At 44.3% G+C, this 18,458-nt stretch overlaps 1 protein-coding gene across 2 annotated transcripts in view; it reads left to right on the top strand.

The window, feature by feature from the left end:
• The window catches only part of PCNX2 (pecanex 2), a 274,216-nt gene that overhangs the window by 37,860 nt on the left and 217,898 nt on the right, over nucleotides 1-18,458 (top strand). For both annotated transcript variants that reach the window (XM_060035057.1, XM_060035058.1), the window contains exons 8-9: nucleotides 1,353-1,446; nucleotides 14,100-14,235. In XM_060035057.1, coding sequence (XP_059891040.1) covers nucleotides 1,353-1,446; nucleotides 14,100-14,235 — 230 coding nt within the window. The remainder of the gene's footprint in view (nucleotides 1-1,352; nucleotides 1,447-14,099; nucleotides 14,236-18,458) is intronic.

Genomic DNA, 18,458 nt, shown 5'->3' on the forward strand with positions numbered 1-18,458 from the left:
TAGGTCTTAGTTTTTGTAGGTCGGGTCTTGGGTTAAGTCCCTTATAGATCAATGTAAACTTATTATTCTACTCTCACAAGGATCCTGGTTTGGATAATAAATGATATATTACCCTCTCTATATAGATCAGCGGTTTATAGTTTGAAGTGCTTCTGCATCTGCAGAAATACAAAGAGACTTTTACATTATGAAGAACGACAGTAGCACTTCTATCAAAGCCTCCAGAGGGGCCGTTGGTTGTCACTGTGAATGTTTCTTTTGGGGGTACAACCTTGAAGTTGAGGTCCAGCACTACAGCCTACATTGCAGCTGCTCATAACAGACAAGGTTAATTATGCTTCCCTGTCACCCAAAACCTCTTCTGGGGAGAGACCGTTTACATTTACAAAGTGAACTGCTTTTCACACCTCAGTACCCTGAACCACTTTCGCAGGCTAATTTAGCTCCACAAATTAATTCCATCTCTTGCTTTTCCTCATCACCAGGCTGACATACCAGTCAGCAGCTGTGCCAATGCTCATCTGCAAATTCAAAGGTTGGGATGGCCCCTTGTGGTCCACTGATCAAAACCACACCCTTAATAAGCCTCTTCTGCACATGATACAAACAAAACAAAACAAAACCCAGTTACAGCATACACAGATCATCCTGACACGTGAAGAGAATATACAGAAGAAATGCACTGAAAAGAATACGCAGAAGGGGATTAGAAATGGTACAAATAAATCGATGAAAAGCAATTAAGTAATAAGTAACTGAGTCATGTGATATCACTTAGATGTGGAATCTTAAAAAATGGCACAAATGAACAGAAACAAACTCACAGACATAGAAAACAAACTTATGGTTACCAAAGTGGGAAAGCGGGGAGGGATAAATTGGGAGTTTGGGATTAACAGATTCACACTATTATACATAAAATAGATAGACAACAAGGACCTACTGTATAGCACAGGGAACTATATTCAATATCTTGTAATAAGCTATAATGGAAAAGAATCTGAAAAAGAATGTATATATATATATATATATATATATATATATATATATATATATATATAACTGATTCCCTTTGCTGTACACCTGAAACTAACACAACACCGTGAATCAACTATACTTCAATGAAAAGTAAGTAACTGAGTCAAACTTGTCTAAGCATATTATCAGAGAGGTACGTCACGATTTTCTTAGCTAAGTTACACATTCTATGGAGAAATACAAAGAATGGACCTAGTCTACCAACAATTATCATTAAAATAGTCCAAAATGAGTTCTCTCTAACTTGGAAAAAGTATACGCGGAAATGATCATATACGAATAACTGTGTAATCTTCTTTGCCGAAATTTTGCAGGGGAAATTAAATCCTGTTACTTAAAGTCTGGAAATCAGAAAGAAGGCCCTTTCCAGCATCAGCCATCAAATTATGACGGCTTCTCTCACGCTGGGTAAGTGGGGCTTGTTCTCAGGTTGGGGAAGGTGTCGCGTTGCTGCCCCCAGCAACTTACACGCAACTGACTCTGAGTGTAAATGAAGTGAAGATCCTGGTGTAGAATGAAGGTGATAATCCGTCTGTAGGCGGCAAAGCATGTGGGTTTCACGTGAAAGAAAAAGAAAATCAGATATTGTAGAATAATTGAAAATAAACAGAACCACTTTCATAGTAGCCACTTCCAAAAATGAATATAACACGTAGGCATAAATAGAGGGGAGACCTGTGCAAACAATTAAAGGAAAGGTGGTGATGCAGCTCAAGAACACGTTATTAAACTCGTCTCAAGGAACGGACTAGAGATGTGGTTAGTTCTCGTCTGCGCCGACAAGCTCTTTTGTAGATAGATGATCTAAACATCCTTTCTCTTCTCCTTTAGCGTGTGTTGAGTAACTTTCCTGATCACGTTAATTAAGTTGATATTGAATCCGCTTGCGTATCCAGAACGTACGTGGATTCACGGTGGCGTTGGGCAAGCTCTAAATCTCATCATTGGTGGACCGAATTCATCCTTCGTCCTGGACTTCAGGATTCTTTGAGGATAACCCACAGGGCCGTGCCTCAGTGGCTTGCTCTGAGTGAGGGAGGAGACTTTTCATGTACATTTCTCTAGAGGTGTACGCCTATTTGAGGATGTACGGAAGACTTGTGTCATGTCACGGGGATGCCTTAGGCTTCACATCTGGAGAAGGGAGGCGTGTAACTCAAGGGAGTTACAGGAACCCTACTTCCAGATTCTGGGGTGCAGTGTTCCTTCCTAAGGTCAAAGTTTCCTTACCAAAGTTTCCTTTCCTTGCCTGTTCCAGTGTGCCTAGAACAAAGTCTGTTCTTGCCCCTGCAGTCTGGCCTCCAGGTGGGATTCTGGCATGTGGCAGCCTTTTAGGGTGTCCTCTGGTCGCCCCTGCTGCTTCTCACCTTCTCGGGAATGCTGGTGTCAGCCGTCACGGTAGATCTGATGGGTGCGCTAGGTGATAGCTCTCCTGGCCTCACCACCCCACCTGGGCGCCAACCCTGAAGCAGCCTGCTCGGGTCCAGAATCGGGTCCAGTCCTGGGGAGAGACGGGCACCGCCTCCATCACCCACATGCCTTCCACTCTTCCTCTGTCTCCCTCAGGTACCCAAGTTCCAATCAAAACAGACACAACAAAATTCTCCTTCTCCAGCCAGAAAGCATGCAAAGCACTCATGCCAACGGAGACCCAAGAGGAGAGAGCAGGCTGCCACCCCCATCTTAGTTCCAGCCTCTGAGACATTTTGTTACAGTGGTTTGATGAGTTCAGTCATCTAAGGTGGCAGCTTTCTTCACACAAAATAATGACATGAGAGCACAGCTTGAAAAGCTGTCCTGTTATTCTACAATCCTCAGCTGAAAGCTGTAGTGTTTTTAAACTAAATTTGGAACAAAAACACGCCTCCTATTTTATCCCCAAATAAATTTACATGGCTTTTTCATGTTTATTTTCCCAGATAAATGGACTACACTTTTCCCCGAGGAAAATACTTGAACTGCTTTTGCCGGTAATGCCAGTTAGAATAAGACCACATATCCAGAGCCTTAAAAAACGAAAAATACACAGTGTGCAGATAAGAATGAAAGAGAGTGCCTGTAGGGTTTTCAATAAGTCCCGCTTCCTTAGACCGTGCCTCACCAAGAGACACCATTAACTCACTTTCTCCCCTTAATTGCTCTCTCTTTATTAGTTTTCCTCCAACTCTGCTTTCTTTGGTTTCCTCTGCATTTCTTTCCCACGTTAGAGCTCTTTTTCGTTTAACTTGCCCTCCATTTCGAGACCTGCCTGGGCTTGGCTTTGCCACGGTGCATTCACTCTGGTGAAAGAGCTGTTGCCCAGGGTAGGTTTGGGCACTGCTGGACGACACCGAATGTGTTTGTGCCGAGTTTTCCTGTCAAGCCCTGTGGCTTAGAGGAGTCCCAGAATGCCATTACGTCCCTAGATCTGCCTCTTCATGTACATAGAACAGTTAGACCCTTTCTGTTACACACGAGAGAAATCCAAGTCCAACAGGCTTCACCGAAATGGGAATTTGGAGGCCAGGTAACGGAGATGTCTTGGGTAGATGGCTTTCTCTTTCTCCGTCACCCCTCCCGTTGCTCTGTTTTGACATCACTCTCAAACAGTTCACCCTGACAGTCAAAAGATGTCTGCAGCAGCCCCACTTACGTCTTCTCTCAGTCATGTCCACTGGGGATGAGACGCTTCTTTCCCATAAACCCCAATTTAAGTCTCACTCTGTATCTCCTTCGTTCTGACTGGGCCACCTGGAACCCTGAGCCCGATTACCAAGGCACGTACTTGGCTGGCGTCTGTGTTCATACACAGAGCTGGACAGGTTCCCTCTGAGAATGCATGGGGGCAGCTCTTCAGTGGGAAATTTGGAGTTGGGTGGATGGATGCCGGGCGACAAACATCGGCAGATGACACCTGGGGCCCTCCTTCTGGGTTAAATGACAATTGAATTAATGACTGTGCTTCTTTAAAGAGAATAACAATCAAATTTTATAAAAGCAGCTTTCTTTTATAAATGTCCCTGTCTGTCTCTTACATTTCTTGTATGTGAACGTTCCGATGGACAGGGTCTTGGCCCACCAGCACCACATGCTAAGTTCTAAGTGCCTGACTCCCTGCTCTTTCCCCAAGGTAGTTTGACAGGGCATTGGCGTTAAGAGTTCTAGGAAAGAATGGCCCATAGCCACGCACATCTCTTTCTTGTGCCTCAAGATAAAAAAATAATATACCCGTCTGCTACTATATGTCTAGACTATTACTTGAGAATATACATGTCCTCTGTTCTATTACTCTTTGAAATAAGTTAGTCCTTTCGAGGGGACTTTGTTCTGGAGTACCGTGGCCTTTCAGTGGCCCATTTGGTCATAGGAGATGTATGGTGCTTCCTGTTTGATGCTCGAGCACAAAACTCGAGTCACTTCACTTAGCAAAATTATAGTGTTGAAGCTGTTCCCGGGGCGGTTCTGGAAAAGCACTTACGGGGACGCCATCTGTTTAATTCATGCTCAGAAAAAATGGCTCAGTCCTCTGTAGAGTCAGATGATCTTCTGGATTTCAGCTGCTGTCTGACAGGCTTATGGTAGATATTCCAACAGCCTCACACTCCTCCAGACTCAGAGATGTTGAAAGCCATGCCACCCATGCACGGGAGGCTAATTTCTTTGGATTTGTAGTAAGCCTTGGCTTCCATGGGAGCACGTGTTGTAGTGACGGTTTGGGTATTTTCGAATTGGTTGTATGAAAGAAAACTTGTGCTAAAATAGGATGACAGCAAGCGAGCTGGTTGAATTTGAATATATTAATCCCTGCATTAACATACCTGTGTGCGTGTGTCATCTGTTACTTTTTTTTTTTAATTTTTAATTTTATTTTATTTTTGGCTGCGTTGGGTCTTTGTTGCCATGTGCAGGCTTCCTCTAGTTGCGGCGAGCGGGGGCTACTCTTTGTTGCTGTGCACGGGCTCCTTATTGCAGTGGCTTGTCTTGTGGAGCACGGGCTCTAGGCACACAGGCTTCAGTAGTTGTGGCTCGTGGGCTCAGTAGTTGTGGCTCACGGGCTCTAGAGCGCAGGCTCAGTAGTTGTGGCGCAGGGGCTTAGTTGCTCCACGGCATGTGGGATCTTCCCGGACCCGGGCTCGAACCTGTGTCCCCTGCATTGGCAGGCGGATTCTTAACCACTGAGCCACCAGGGAAGCCCCATCTGTTTCTTTAATGCTGGAGGTAAAGACACATCAGAGCAGCACACAGTTGATCGAGTGCAGTGACAGCGGGTCAGGAATTTGTAACGTGGAAGGGCCAGGGCACTCAACACCTTACACCTGCGTTCCAGTGTGCCTTTCTGAGGGAAGCAACGTCCTGGCAGTTCCTGGCCCTGAAGGAAGTGTTTTCCTGTCATAGTTACGGTGGCAGCAGCCATCGCTTACTAAAGATGTATTTTGCAGTAAGCGCTGTGCTAACTATTAAATTACCCCATTTCATCCGCCCGACAAAACAGAGGTAGGTGATATTCACTCCATTTGACAGAAAAGGAAACTAAGACTGATGAAGAAACAGGCCCAACCTCAGTACCTAAGTAAGTGAACAGGGGACACTTAAATCCCACCCCCTGCACTGTCCCCCCAGCAGGGGCTGCAGCCTCAGTTCCCTGGCGCCCAGTCAGGTGAAGTGGGCCCAGGGTTGAATGCTAGGGATGTTGGGTGCTGAGTCCTTTGGAGGGTATTTGTCCTGCCCTCAGAGGGCTGCTACTTCTTATCTTCAGGGTGCTTATTCCAGCTTGGGAGGCCTGGGTGAGCAGATTTTCCAGGTCTTTCCACAAGGAGCTAGAAATGCCCATGTATCTGTAAAAATCTATTTTGTTTGATGTTGTCGATTTTAATTTTTTTTGAAATGCCACAGGCCACAGATGGCATCTTTGTGGCTGGCCACGGCCTGTGGGCTCCCTAAGCCCGGGCCCTCACCTGGTACTCTGAGACCAGGGTGGAGCAGCCCCCTTGCTAACACATGTGATCTCGGGGTGCCCTTATGCGGCCCCCCCGCTCCTCCAGGCCCCCTTCGCAGCCCCTGCCTCACCTCTCCTCCCCCTGAGGCCCGTGGAACCGACCTTCAGCCCTTCCTCTTCCTGGGGTCTGCCCTTCTTTGCCTAGAACGCCCTTCTCCACTCACATCTACCTTCTGGAGTTCTCTTCCTTCAAAGCACACATTACCATCTGCCTCTTTTATCCATCTTTCCCTTGCCCCTACCCTGGCAATAAATCCATCCCTCCATGCTGTCATCAGAGGAGTGCTTACCACATTCTCCCAGATGCAGGACACTCCCAGCTCTTCTTCCAGATTGTTCTTTTCTAAAGAAAAGTGGTCATGGCTAGGGGTCATTTTTAACCCCTCACCGTAGAAATCAAGGTTGAGTCTCCAATTAGGTTCTCCAGTCCCGTGTTCCATTCAATGAGGAGGAAGCAATTCTCTCTGTCCACATGGGAGGCAACTGTGATGGAAAAGCTGACATTGGGGTCCACACTTCCCTGACATCAGAAGGGTCGTGTCCTGTGGCGTGAACTTGAGCTTTCGCCTTGGACTGGCCCAGGTTCCCGTTCCTGCACGAAGAGTAACTTTCGGTTTGACGTTGAGCAGGTTTACTTAACCACCTTAAGCACCGGTTTTCTAATGCATAGATGGAAATAATACTAGTAATAAGTTCAGTGGGCGGCCTTGAAAGCGAAATGTAATAGTATACGCGGCGCTTAGCACAGTACCTCTCATAGGGGGCGCTGAGAAGATGTTAGCTATTGTTAAACTGCCTCCAAACAGAAGCAGTAGGACAGTGGCTGAAGTTCGCCATGACTTCATACAGCAAAAGAGCAAAAGGCCAAGGGAAGCCTTTCCTCTAGCGCTTTTCTGAGTCACTTTACGAGAATTTAAGGTGGTTCAGTACTTTGTATTCTCCTTGTCAGCCTGCTGTGTTGGAACATTTTGGCCTCTGTGGCAGGTTTACAGAAGGTAGTTTACTATTTTATTTCTGGCTTTTAATGCCATTACATTTAGAGTTCTTCTACTGTAGTAAACATAAACTTTGATTTTGAACTTGGAAGGATTCCTAGTTGGGGCAGTTTCTAAGCCCTTCAGCCATGGAAGATATTAGAAAAGCAGCCTTTTCCCTCTGAGGCGACTTCAGTGGCTAGGATTGCCCCTAACTAGCCATTAAACCACTGATTCTTACTATTGGCAGGAACACCATTCCTCTTCGCCATTGTTAAGCCCAGTTGCCATGTGACAGTTTTATATCCCTAACTCCCAAGTATGAATAGGGAATGGTTTGCAGTGTAACTTCCATGTCTCTTTGGGGATTCCTGGAGGAAACCAGGAGAGGAAACGAATTTCCCTCCTTGGCCTCTCTGTCATTGTGGGAACCAATACATTTCTCATTGACTGCTGAAGAAATATAGGCAGTATTTTCTGGTTGTACAATAACTGTCCAGAAAGCAGGTACCTTTGGTAACACTATCTTATCTAGTTCTGCTTTCCTCAGAAACTAGAATAAGGGAATTATGGCTTGAGTTGCAGAATTGCTACTTAAAAAAATTTCGGAGGATAAATTCATTACCCGGGACACAGGACTGATTCAGCAGCTCAGAGCCTACGATGAGCTCATCTACCCAGAAAATCAAAGTTGAAGTAGGCCGTCTGCCTAGGAGGTTGAAGGTGAAGCTGCCTAGAAGTTGAAGTGCGTTTTGTGTCTGAAGGGTTCACTGCAGAGTGGCCTTTTGTTATTTCCCCTGGAGGTCTTGCAATGAAAGCTTGATCGTTTCTGTTCTTTGTTCAGCAACGATTTACCTGTCTTTCGTCTATAAATTCTTCCAAGTAACATAGAAGAGCTTTCTCTTGTAAAAGATATATAACCATGCTTTAGTATTAGAAAACCTTTTCTAGTGTCATAAGCAATCTCATGAAGATGCACATGAAAATTGTTTTTAAATGCATATTGTCTGCTCTCCAGTGAAATCCTATGGAAAGACATAGTATTTATATTCATTTTGAGTATCTGTTCCTCATAACATAGGTTTGGTAGGCTACTGAATGGAAAGACTCATTCCGGAGCAAGTTTAGTTTACAGGGTTTTTACTGGGGGATTTTTGTACCTCAATTGTTTCTATTTAAAGAGTAGAGTAGATTACATGGGTAATCATCTACTTATTTGTCCGGATTCACTTATTTTGGGCTTCTATTTGTTTATGAATCGTTACAGTACATATCGAAACAGATATTGTTATGGTTATAAATTAGGCTTATTTTTGAAAGCTACTCTAACCTCTAAACCCATTAGGTACTATATTCCAGAGGTGGACTGAGGTGTACTTAATCTTTATGGCCTTCTCAGAGTTCTGACATTTTTGTTGACATTATTATTAGTAGCCTCTCTGACCCTGGTCTCAGTAAAGCCTCTGTTACTTACTGGGATCAGCTCTCAGGAAAGCCCTTTAAAGCCACCGTGCTTACGTGTGTACCTGGATCTCAAAGAAGGTAAGCAGGCAGAAAATTGTAAAAAATAATCACCTCTCTTAGACCTTCTTCTTAACGTTAGTCAGAAGAAATAGTGATTCCTGGTTTGCAGTAGCTCAGCCAGAACGTGGGGCGTGGATGTTAGTCAATTAGGTGTGCAAAATACAAAAGGTTGTGAATTCTCCCAATATCAGATATGCCCAGTTCTGTGTACCGTTCAAGCGTGAGTTGAAAACGTCAACTCCAACGATAAATATTTGAGAATATGTATGTAGCTGTCTCACTCTGTTGATTTGCATGATAGAGGTGTGTGTTACTGAGTTAATTAAAAAACTTCCGGGGATTCTTGGTGCCTTTGATCACCCACATAGAGGTGGAAGTATCTGGAAAAAAGCAGGTGACCATGCAGGGATGTGCCTCTGCAGAGTTCCTGCTGTCCATATGCCTGTGTCCTCTCTCTTGTTTTCCAGTTGTTACTATCAGATCCTTTCACTGTAGTCCTGCTTTGTTTTCTTAGACACACTAGAGAGATTAAACTTTCATCCAGGCACAGAGTCATAAGGATGGAGAGTTTATGAGGTTGACTCTAGAAAGACTTCTGTTCTCCGAGGCACGTTCTCTGAATCCCTGGGAAGAGGCCTGCCGCGTGGTGGGATTCTGTCCCTGTGGTCACAGCCCTGGCTGCCACATGATGGCAGTCAGATCCCGTGCTGGAGGCCCTCACAAGCTCCCAGGCTGGTGTTCCCTTTTTCTCAAAGGCACAGACGAATCTTGCTGTCCTATAAAAGAATTGTTTGCAGGCTTTAAAACAAGAATCCCTGTTCAAATTCTAAATAACAGGTTATAGTTTCCAAAACAGTGCTGCTTTATTTAAATATCCCACATATTGAACACATGGCTGGATTTTCATCTCTAGGCTTGCTCCACTGGGTGGCTTGTTTCCATGGCCCCCGAGTAAGCCTGGGAAACCAGGAAGGACAGGCAGAAAAAGAGAGGCCCTCTTCCTCGGGAGGGTGGATTGTAAGTTTTGAGATCCGGGGAAGATGAAGAATTTCAAGGATTTCTTTCCACATCAATGGGAAAACGCAGCAGCACATGCATTTCAGTTATTTGTTGCTTACAGAAGCTTAGATGAGTGAAGACCTGGGGAGAGCAATATAGCGCAATGGGGTCACTGTGACTTTGAGACCCAGCTCTGTCCATAAGAAAGTGCACCATTCTGGCCCCTGGTCCATCTTTATTTCCTTCTAGTGACTGCTCTTTTTGTAGTTTCCACCATTAATCACTATTTCTGCTGTTGCTCTGGATTCGATCTCGTTTAAATAAACTTATCTCTGCTCTAGCTCTGAACCAAACTAGTTGTCCAGAGATAAACCAGAGAGCAAGAAAACCAAGGCCAGATGTGCAACTGCTGCTCTATTGTAGTCAGAGTGTGATTACTACAGGGTTGGAAGATTTCCATTTCCATCGCTATTTAAGAGGAAGAAATGTCTCTTGAAACGTAGCACTTTCACATTATATTTATTAATATGGGGGGAAATCTCCAGCCTTAAGTTAGTGAAACAGAGACTATTTTTTGAGATTTTTTTTTTTTAATTGAAGTATGGTTGATTTACAAGGTTGTGCTAATTTCAGGTGGACAGCAAAGTGATTCAGTTATACATATATATTCTTTTCCAGATTCTTTTCCCATATAGGTTATTATAAAATATTGAGTAGAGTTCCCTGTGCTGTGTGGTAGGTCCTTGTTGCTTATCTGTGTTTTTTTTTTTTTTTTGCGGTACACGGGCCTCTCACTGTTGTGGCCTCTCCCATTGCGGGGCACAGGCTCTGGACGCGCAGGCTCAGCGGCCATGGCTCACGGGCCCAGCCGCTCCGCATCATGTAGGATCTTCCCGGACCGGGGCACGAACCCGCGTCCCCTGCATCGGCAGGCGGACTCTCAACCACTGCGCCACCAGGGAAGCCCTGCTTATCTGTTTTATATACAGTAGTGTGTATCTGTTACTCCCCAACTCCTAATGTATCCCTCCCCCCAACAGAGACTTTCTGGATGATCCTTGAGCTCACAGCCCATAGAATAACTACTATTCTCTCAGGAGAATAAGTAGCAGATGGTCTGAGAGAGATACAAGAAAAGGAAGATGGGCGGGAGTTCTTGGAGGGTAGGTATAGGAAGAGCTCTGTCCACGGAGTGATTTCTGTGACATCATAGCCTCTTTGGTTCCTGAGTGGACAAGCTGGCGCCCGTGGATTACAGCTTCAACATTAGGACCCCAGAAAACTATGCGACACGAAGAAGATAAATCTCTTTATCCTCTGGAAGCAGCGTTACACGTCTCCTCCTGGCCAAATAGGAAGCCCATATACACATGACAAGACAGGTTTTCTGGTGAGGACATACCAGTCATAAAGCTCAGGAAAGAATCTTTCTGGGACTTCCCTGGTGGTGCAGTGGCTGAGAGTCCGCCTGCCGATGCAGGGGACACGGGTTTGTGCCCCGGTCCGGGAGGATCCCACATGCCGTGGAGCGGCTGGGCCCATGAGCCATGGCCGCTGGGCCTGCGCGTCCGGAGCCTGTGCTCCGCAGCGGGAGAGGCCACAACAGTGAGAGGCCCACGTACCGCAAAAACCAAAACAAAACAAAACAAAAACAAACATGCAAAAAATTCAGCTGTATTGACACTTCCTTTTGGACCATTTTTCCTGCCAGGAGGCCCTGGCAGGAGGAAGGTTGCTCTGAAATAACTTTGTTACACCTTCCACAGTAGTCTGTTCTTAGTTTATTTCAGTTGGCAATAGAGGGCGCTGTACACTGCCTAGATTTTCTCCCATTTCCATACTGCTCCTGCCTATTTACGGTCATCACCTGCATTACCTACAGTGAAGTCAGATCAGTCTTTTGGTTTTAGTGAAGTTCTGGCATTTGCTGAGTTTTAGGTTTCTCTAAATTTGTATTAACAAGATGTTTTCGATCCTATTGTATTTAGCTATGAAATGACAGAATTACAGTCCTCAGAGGTTTCTGTACAAAGTACAAAAGCTTGAATGAACACTGTCTTTATAAATCTAAATTTTTTTCTCTCTTAGTGACACACATTACACCACTAGTATGGTCAGGAAGCAGAAGCACTCTTTATGGAACAATCATACAAATAATGGAAGGATAGGATTTTTAAGTTTTCAAAATCCATGTGCTTATCCCACCTGACTCATTTCTCAAACCCTGGTGTTAATGTACGATGTTTCCTAAGTGGTTCTTTACTTAGAAACCATTATTGAACGGTTATTGAAGGAGGCCTTTATTGAATGTATCATCAAATAGCCATAAATGTCTCAAAAATGTAGAGAAATCTGTGTGTTTGTGAGCACGTATGTGAGAATAGTGGACGTATTTTAAACACTGTTCCTGTAGAATAAGCATTTGTGTATTTGTGAATACAGTAGAAGGGAGTTGGGAAAAAGAAGGGTCTAAAAACTTGTTAGAAACTTTGCAATGAAACGTGAGATTAGAAATCAGAAGGTATTACTACTCAGCCTTAAGAAAAAGAACAAAATAATGCCGTTTGCAGCAACATGGATGGACCTAGAGATTATCATACTAAGTGAAGTAAGTCAAAGACAGAGAAAGACAAATACCATATGATATCACTTATATGTGGAATCTAAAATATGACACAAGTGAACCTATGTATGAAACAGAAACAGACTCACAGACACAGAGAACAGACTTGTGGTTGCCAAGGGGGAGAGGGGGTGGGGGAGGGATGGAGTGGGAGTTTGGGATTAGCAGATGCAAACTACTATATATGAAACAGATAAACAGCAAGGTCCTACTATATAGCACAGGGTTCTATATTCAAAATCCTGTAATAAACCGTACTGGAAAAGAATGTGAAAAAGAATATCATGTATAACTGAATCACTTTGCTGTACATCAGGAACTAACACAACATTGTGAATCAACTATACTTCAATAAAACAATAAAAAAAGGAAGGTGATGACATTAGTGCAACGTCTGCATTCTTGAGGTGGCTTGCGCGGCAACACAACTAAGGAGCCCGCGTGCTGCAACTAAGACCTGGTGCAACTAACTAACTAAATAAATATTAAAAGAAAAAAGAAAAATGCTTGAAACAATAATAAGATGTGTTATTTCAGAAACAGGGAGTCCAAAGGCTTGATCAGTGCAGGGTTGATTGGTCATCAAGAAACTAGTTTCCTTCTGTCTTTCAGCTCTGCTGTCCTCGGGCTTCTCCCTCACGATGGCAGTTTCGCTGCTGCGGCTCCAAGGGTTTTTGATAAACATAGCCTATAAAGGTCAGGAGAGAGATGGTCTCTTACTTTTGTTACCTTTTAAGAAGTAGAACCCTCCTACACTGTTGGTGGGAATGTAAATTGGTACAGCCATGATGGAAAAACAGTATGGAAGTTCCTTAAAAAACTAAAAATAGAGCTACCCTATGATCTAGCAATCCCACTCTTGGGCACATATGCAGAGAAAACCATAATCCGAAAAGGTGCATGCGCCCCAGTGTTCATTGCAGCTCTATTTACAATAGTCAGGACATGGAAGCAGCCTGGATGTCCATTAACAGACGAATGGATAAAGAAGATTTGGTACATATATACAATGGAATATTACTCAGCTATAGAAAAGAAGGAACTAATGCCATTTGCAGCAACGTGGATGGACCTAGAGATGATCATACTAAGTGAAGTAAATCAGAAAGAGAAAGACAAATATCATATGACATCACTTATATGTGGAATCTAAAAATGATACAAATGAACTTATTTACAAAACAGAAACAGACTCACAGACTTAGAAAACAGACTTATGTTTACCAAAGGGGAAAGATAGGGGGGAGGGATAAATTAGGAATTTGGGAGTAACATATACATACTACTATATATGAAATAGATAATCAGCAAGGACCTACTGTAGAGCACAGGGAGCTCTACTCAGTATTTTGCAGTAACGTATATGGGAAAAGAATCTGAAAAAGAATAGATACATATACATATATGTCTACAATATAACTGAATCACGTTGCGGTACACCTGAAACTAACATAACATTGTAAATCAACTCTACTTCAATAAAAAATAAATAAATTAAAAAAAATTTTAAAGGTAAAAACACTGAAAAAAAAAGAAGAAATAGAAAAACTTGCTCGTGAGCCTCCTTATCCACAGCTGCCTTCCCTTTGCTCTGCGGTAGCCTCTTAGAATAGCATTACGCTCCTGTGCCAGGGCTGGCCGGGGTGGTCGGAGTTCCCATGATGGGTGTGGGATGACCAGGATTTACCCCAGAGGCCAGGGAGAGACCTCCTCTCTACTGAAGCACACCCTCTTGGATGATTGAATAAAACTGGAGTTCCGTGTCGAATGTGTGCAAGATGATAGCCCTTCTGCCTGAAGGTGGCATGGCACACGTAATTTTTGACTCTGAACGGCTCATGCAAGGTGGCAGAGGCTTACCCGTGACCTGCGTTAAGGATCCCTGCTGCCCTTGTGTTTGCATGTAATAAGTAGATGACTTCTGGTACTTCCAGGTAACCGAAGCATTTGTTTTGCCCATCCTCAGAGACATACAGAGCAGCTCGTCCAGTACCACAACTTCCGAGAGTCAAGATCCTTCTTCAGGGGACCCTGTGGTCAGTGCCTTGCAACAACAGCTGTTGCTGATGGTGGCTCGGAGGACCCAGTCAGAAACCCCACGGGTACGTCCCAGCATTACCGTTTGTGAATGTTCCAGAAGCAGGGATCCTGAAACCCGTCTCCAGGTTGGATTCCCTAATAGAATTAGCCCAGTCTTGTCCTGAATTTTACGTCAGCTGGGTTGTGGCTATATCACTTTGTGGTAGTCTACTGAACAAATGTGAAAAGAAACCTCTTAGATAACAGGTACCCTTCCGTTCATGCTAACGGGATTATTACTGTCTTAATTGCTCTTCCAAAAGCATTAGAAATTCATTTACATTGATCTTTGGTTGCCGGGAGGCACAAATCCCACGAGAGCTCACTTGGTTAGGATGGCATTTTTTCCCCCCATGGTTTGGAAAATATCTGGATTTTTGTTAATTTATTATAGCCTTATATTTTAAGCATGCAGAGATTTTTTAAAGAGAATCTTGGCTTGAAGAGAGACTTTATTCTTGGAGCAAATGACATGATCATCAAGGGGCTTAAAAGATGAAGCCTTGCACTGTTTTACTAAGAGATAACTTACTGATGTCCATTCACTTATTCACTACACCTTTAATGAGACTCTGTGGGACACAGAGCAAAGAATTCAAAGAAAAGATAACTTGGGAGCAAAGACATACAACCAGTTATGAATTTAGAGCTCCAGATTCCATCAGGGCATTCGGAGAATGAGGATGGAGAAGGCTCCTTAGGAGAAGAGACATTGGGCTAGACCTTGAAGGAAGGTGGATTTCAGTAAGTACAGATTGAAGGAAGAGGGTGATAGATGGGATACTGTCAAGTTAGTGTGAAGTTTCTTTATTGCTGTGTTTACCTTCCTCCTGACAATGTTTTGATTTCTTCTAGAGAATCTCTCACCTATAAAAAGAAATAATAGTTTTATATACGTTTTCATGAGTGCTTAACCAAATTTTTCCAAAAGATGCTTGATAGGAATCTTTACACTATTTTTCAGGTGTGCAGAAAAAATGTTGGGCTATCTTCTAACTGACCACATGTTTTTCTGGAGTCTTTATTCTTGCTGACTGGGTACGAGTTGGGAGGGCTGCGTAGGGAGGACTTGAAAAAGCCAGTGAAGGGTAATCGGTGCTCTCAGGCTTGAAGGAGCTTCGGTAGGAATAAGCATTCAGTTAACTCAAAGGGTCAGTCTTCAGGGCTGTCTTCCCTTTCGTGTATTGGGTCTCTCCTACCCCTCCTCCCTTTGAAGACATCCTCAGCTTTCCAACACCCCGGGAGGCGGGAGGCGAGTGGAGGTGAGAGGGAGCCTCTGATGACTGAGCAGGGCTGGTCCAGCAGATGCCTGGTCCCTGGGCATGCTGGGTGGTCCTGCCCAGTTAGGGTGCAGCGCTAGGGTCTCCCACCCTGCCTTTAGCCTCCAGCTCTGAGGACCCTGCATTCTGCGGCCTCCCCCTCTCCCTCAGTATCTTTCGGTTCACCAGTCATTTCTATGTCTGCGTGTGCTCCCCTGGGCTCAGACCCCAGCTGCGCCCTCTGCACTCCGTGCCCTGTGTCCAGCCCCACCACGGGCGGCCAGTACTAGTTCCCACCACGGCGGCCAGTACTAGTTCCCACCACAAGCCTTAGTGCAGGGGCGGCCCTGCAGAATGTGGGTTTTCTCTGAGAAACTTGCCTTCTCCTGAGACAGGCCTGGGTAAGCTTCAGCTCCCTACCACCCTTCCCCGTCTCCAGAACATCAGTACTGAACCCACAAGGAGGGGAAGGTTATATAAAAATATTCAGATAGTTTGGGAAGATGCAAATGTCTCAGATCCTGTGGGTGGCAGAATCCTAGGGAAACTAGGAATTTCGGATTGTCAGAGATGCAAATCCATTGACTTAGCGTCTGAAAAACATCCCAGGTAGAACAGAAACTCAGAGATAAGTAAATATTGCATGGATAAAACAGAAAGAGTTACACTACTCCTTATTTTACATTTAAAATTCTGTTAAGTGGCATGATTATGTAAATGAGTATATAAAAAACCTAAATTTATGTATGTATTGTTTCCCCTTTAACACTTAACCAAATTCATTGATGAACTTCAACTTTTTAAACTTTCTTAATTTTAAGTAGAATTTGTAAACAATTTAAGTTTTACTCTAGGTAGGTATAGAGGAGGGAAAATGAAGATTGCTATCCGGGCTCCTATATAGACCCTAAATATTTACAAAGGTCTCATATCGAAAAGAATTCTTTAGTTCTACTATTTAGTTTTCCAAGTTTAATTGATGTCACCAGGGAATTCAGTTAGGTTTTGGCCACAAAATAAAAATTAAGTTGGTTTCCTGGTCATGATCCCACACACATTTGGTAAAGATTTACTGTACCTTCAGCCCTGTGCTGAGGGCGAGGTAAACAGTGGGAAAGAGCCTGAGCCTCTGCCTTCAGGCAGTCTGTAATAACTGGTCAACCAGTTCAGTTCTGTAGGATGCAGCCTGCGATAAGGACAGGCTCAGGTGCTGTGGGACGCACAGGAGGCCCCAGGCAGGACGCAGGGGATCAGGAAGGCTTCCCCGGTGAGGAGAGATCTCAGCCGAAACGCGGAGGATGAGTTGAAGGTGGCAGAGAAATAACCTGGGTGTGGCCTGCAGGTGAGCTCACTGCCTGGAGAGTGGAGGCACAGGGATAGCCACAACAGGAGGAGCTGATTCTTAGATAGTCCAGCGAAACCCAGCCCTATCCCTTAGGGCTCTGCAGACTTCCCGTCCCCCCTCCTCCCTCCCTCCCCCCCTCCCTTCTTCACGGCTGCTCGAGTGCAGCATGTGTCACCTGGGACACCCTCACCACTACTTCAGTTTTGTAGGTAAGTCCATTTGTGTCGTATTTTAGATTCTACATAGAAGTGATCTCATATGGTATTCGTCTTTCTCCTTCTGACTTACTTCGCTTAGTATGATCATCTCTAGGTCCATCCATGTTGCTGCAAGGGTACCATTATTTTGAACAGTAGATCTTTTCAGGTAGCTTGGGGGAGGGGCATGGACCTTTACATTCTTTTTAAAAAATTTTTTTATTTCTAAAGATTTTTTTTTTGATGCAGACCACTTTTTTTTTTTTAAATCTTTATTGAATTTGTTACAATATTGCTTCTGTTTTCTGTTTTGGTGTTTTTGGCACACGCACGTGGAATCTTAGCTCCCCGACCAGGAATCGACCCCCGCACCCCCTGCACTGGAAGGCGAAGTCTTAACCACTGAATTGCCAGGGAAGTCCCCTTTACATTCTTAATGTTTTAATTCTACCAAAGATTATTTCTGAAATGTACTATATACTTCTGTACCTTCTTTTTTTTTTTGCGGTATGCGGGCCTCTCACTGTTGTGGCCTCTCCCGTTGCGGAGCACAGGCTCCGGACGCGCAGGCTCAGCGGCCATGGCTCAAGGGCCCAGCCGCTTCGCGGCATGTGGGATCTTCCCGGACCAGGGCACGAACCCGAGTCCCCTGCATCGGCAGGTGGACTCTCAACCACTGTGCCACCAGGGAAGCCCTCTGTACCTTCTTAAACTGAACATGCTGATCATTATTTAAGCTGTTCTTGATAATTCAGGTTCACGAAACGGACCTTGGTATTGTGCTGTCAGTACAGATCCATATGGGGGGTGGTGAGCAAATGCAATTATCTTGTTTCTTAAAAAGGACTTGTGTTCAGTTTACACCCCGTCCCCCTACTTTTACTAATCTCTTTCTTCTGATCGTAGAATAAAACTTGCAGGCCTGACTTGCAGGCAGCGTGATGTGACTGTTCTTGGGTGAGGCTTAATTAATGAATCAGAGACAGACCCGGCCTCTTGGTTAGTGTGTCTCTGTGTTTACCTAAGTCATAGATATGGAACCCCCCTTAGTCGCCACTGTGGGTCCTCACCCCTGCCAGCTCCTTCATCACTGATGGTTGCCAGGAGCTCTGCGTTAGACCCCTTTATTCCTTTCTGGGGGTAATCACCTTGTTCGCTCCCATGGCTCACTTCTCTCTCTCTTTCTGGGTATATAGATGCAGATATAGACATGTTTATACTTGTGTGTATGTGTGTGTCACCGTGTTACACAGGCTGGTTGGCTTGTCTACTCCCCAGGAGTTCCTAAACCCCTTTAAGGTAGAAACTCTGTCTTGTTATTCTTTGGATTTTCAGCTTATATTACATATCATATCTGGCTTATATAACCTGCATAATAAATATTTGTTGGATGAGTGAATAAATGAATGATTAAAACGATGAGAAAATTTTGAATTTGAGAGACT

The sequence above is a fragment of the Delphinus delphis genome, chromosome 16, assembly GCF_949987515.2.
Source record: "Delphinus delphis chromosome 16, mDelDel1.2, whole genome shotgun sequence".
Classification (NCBI taxonomy): Eukaryota; Metazoa; Chordata; class Mammalia; order Artiodactyla; family Delphinidae; genus Delphinus; species Delphinus delphis.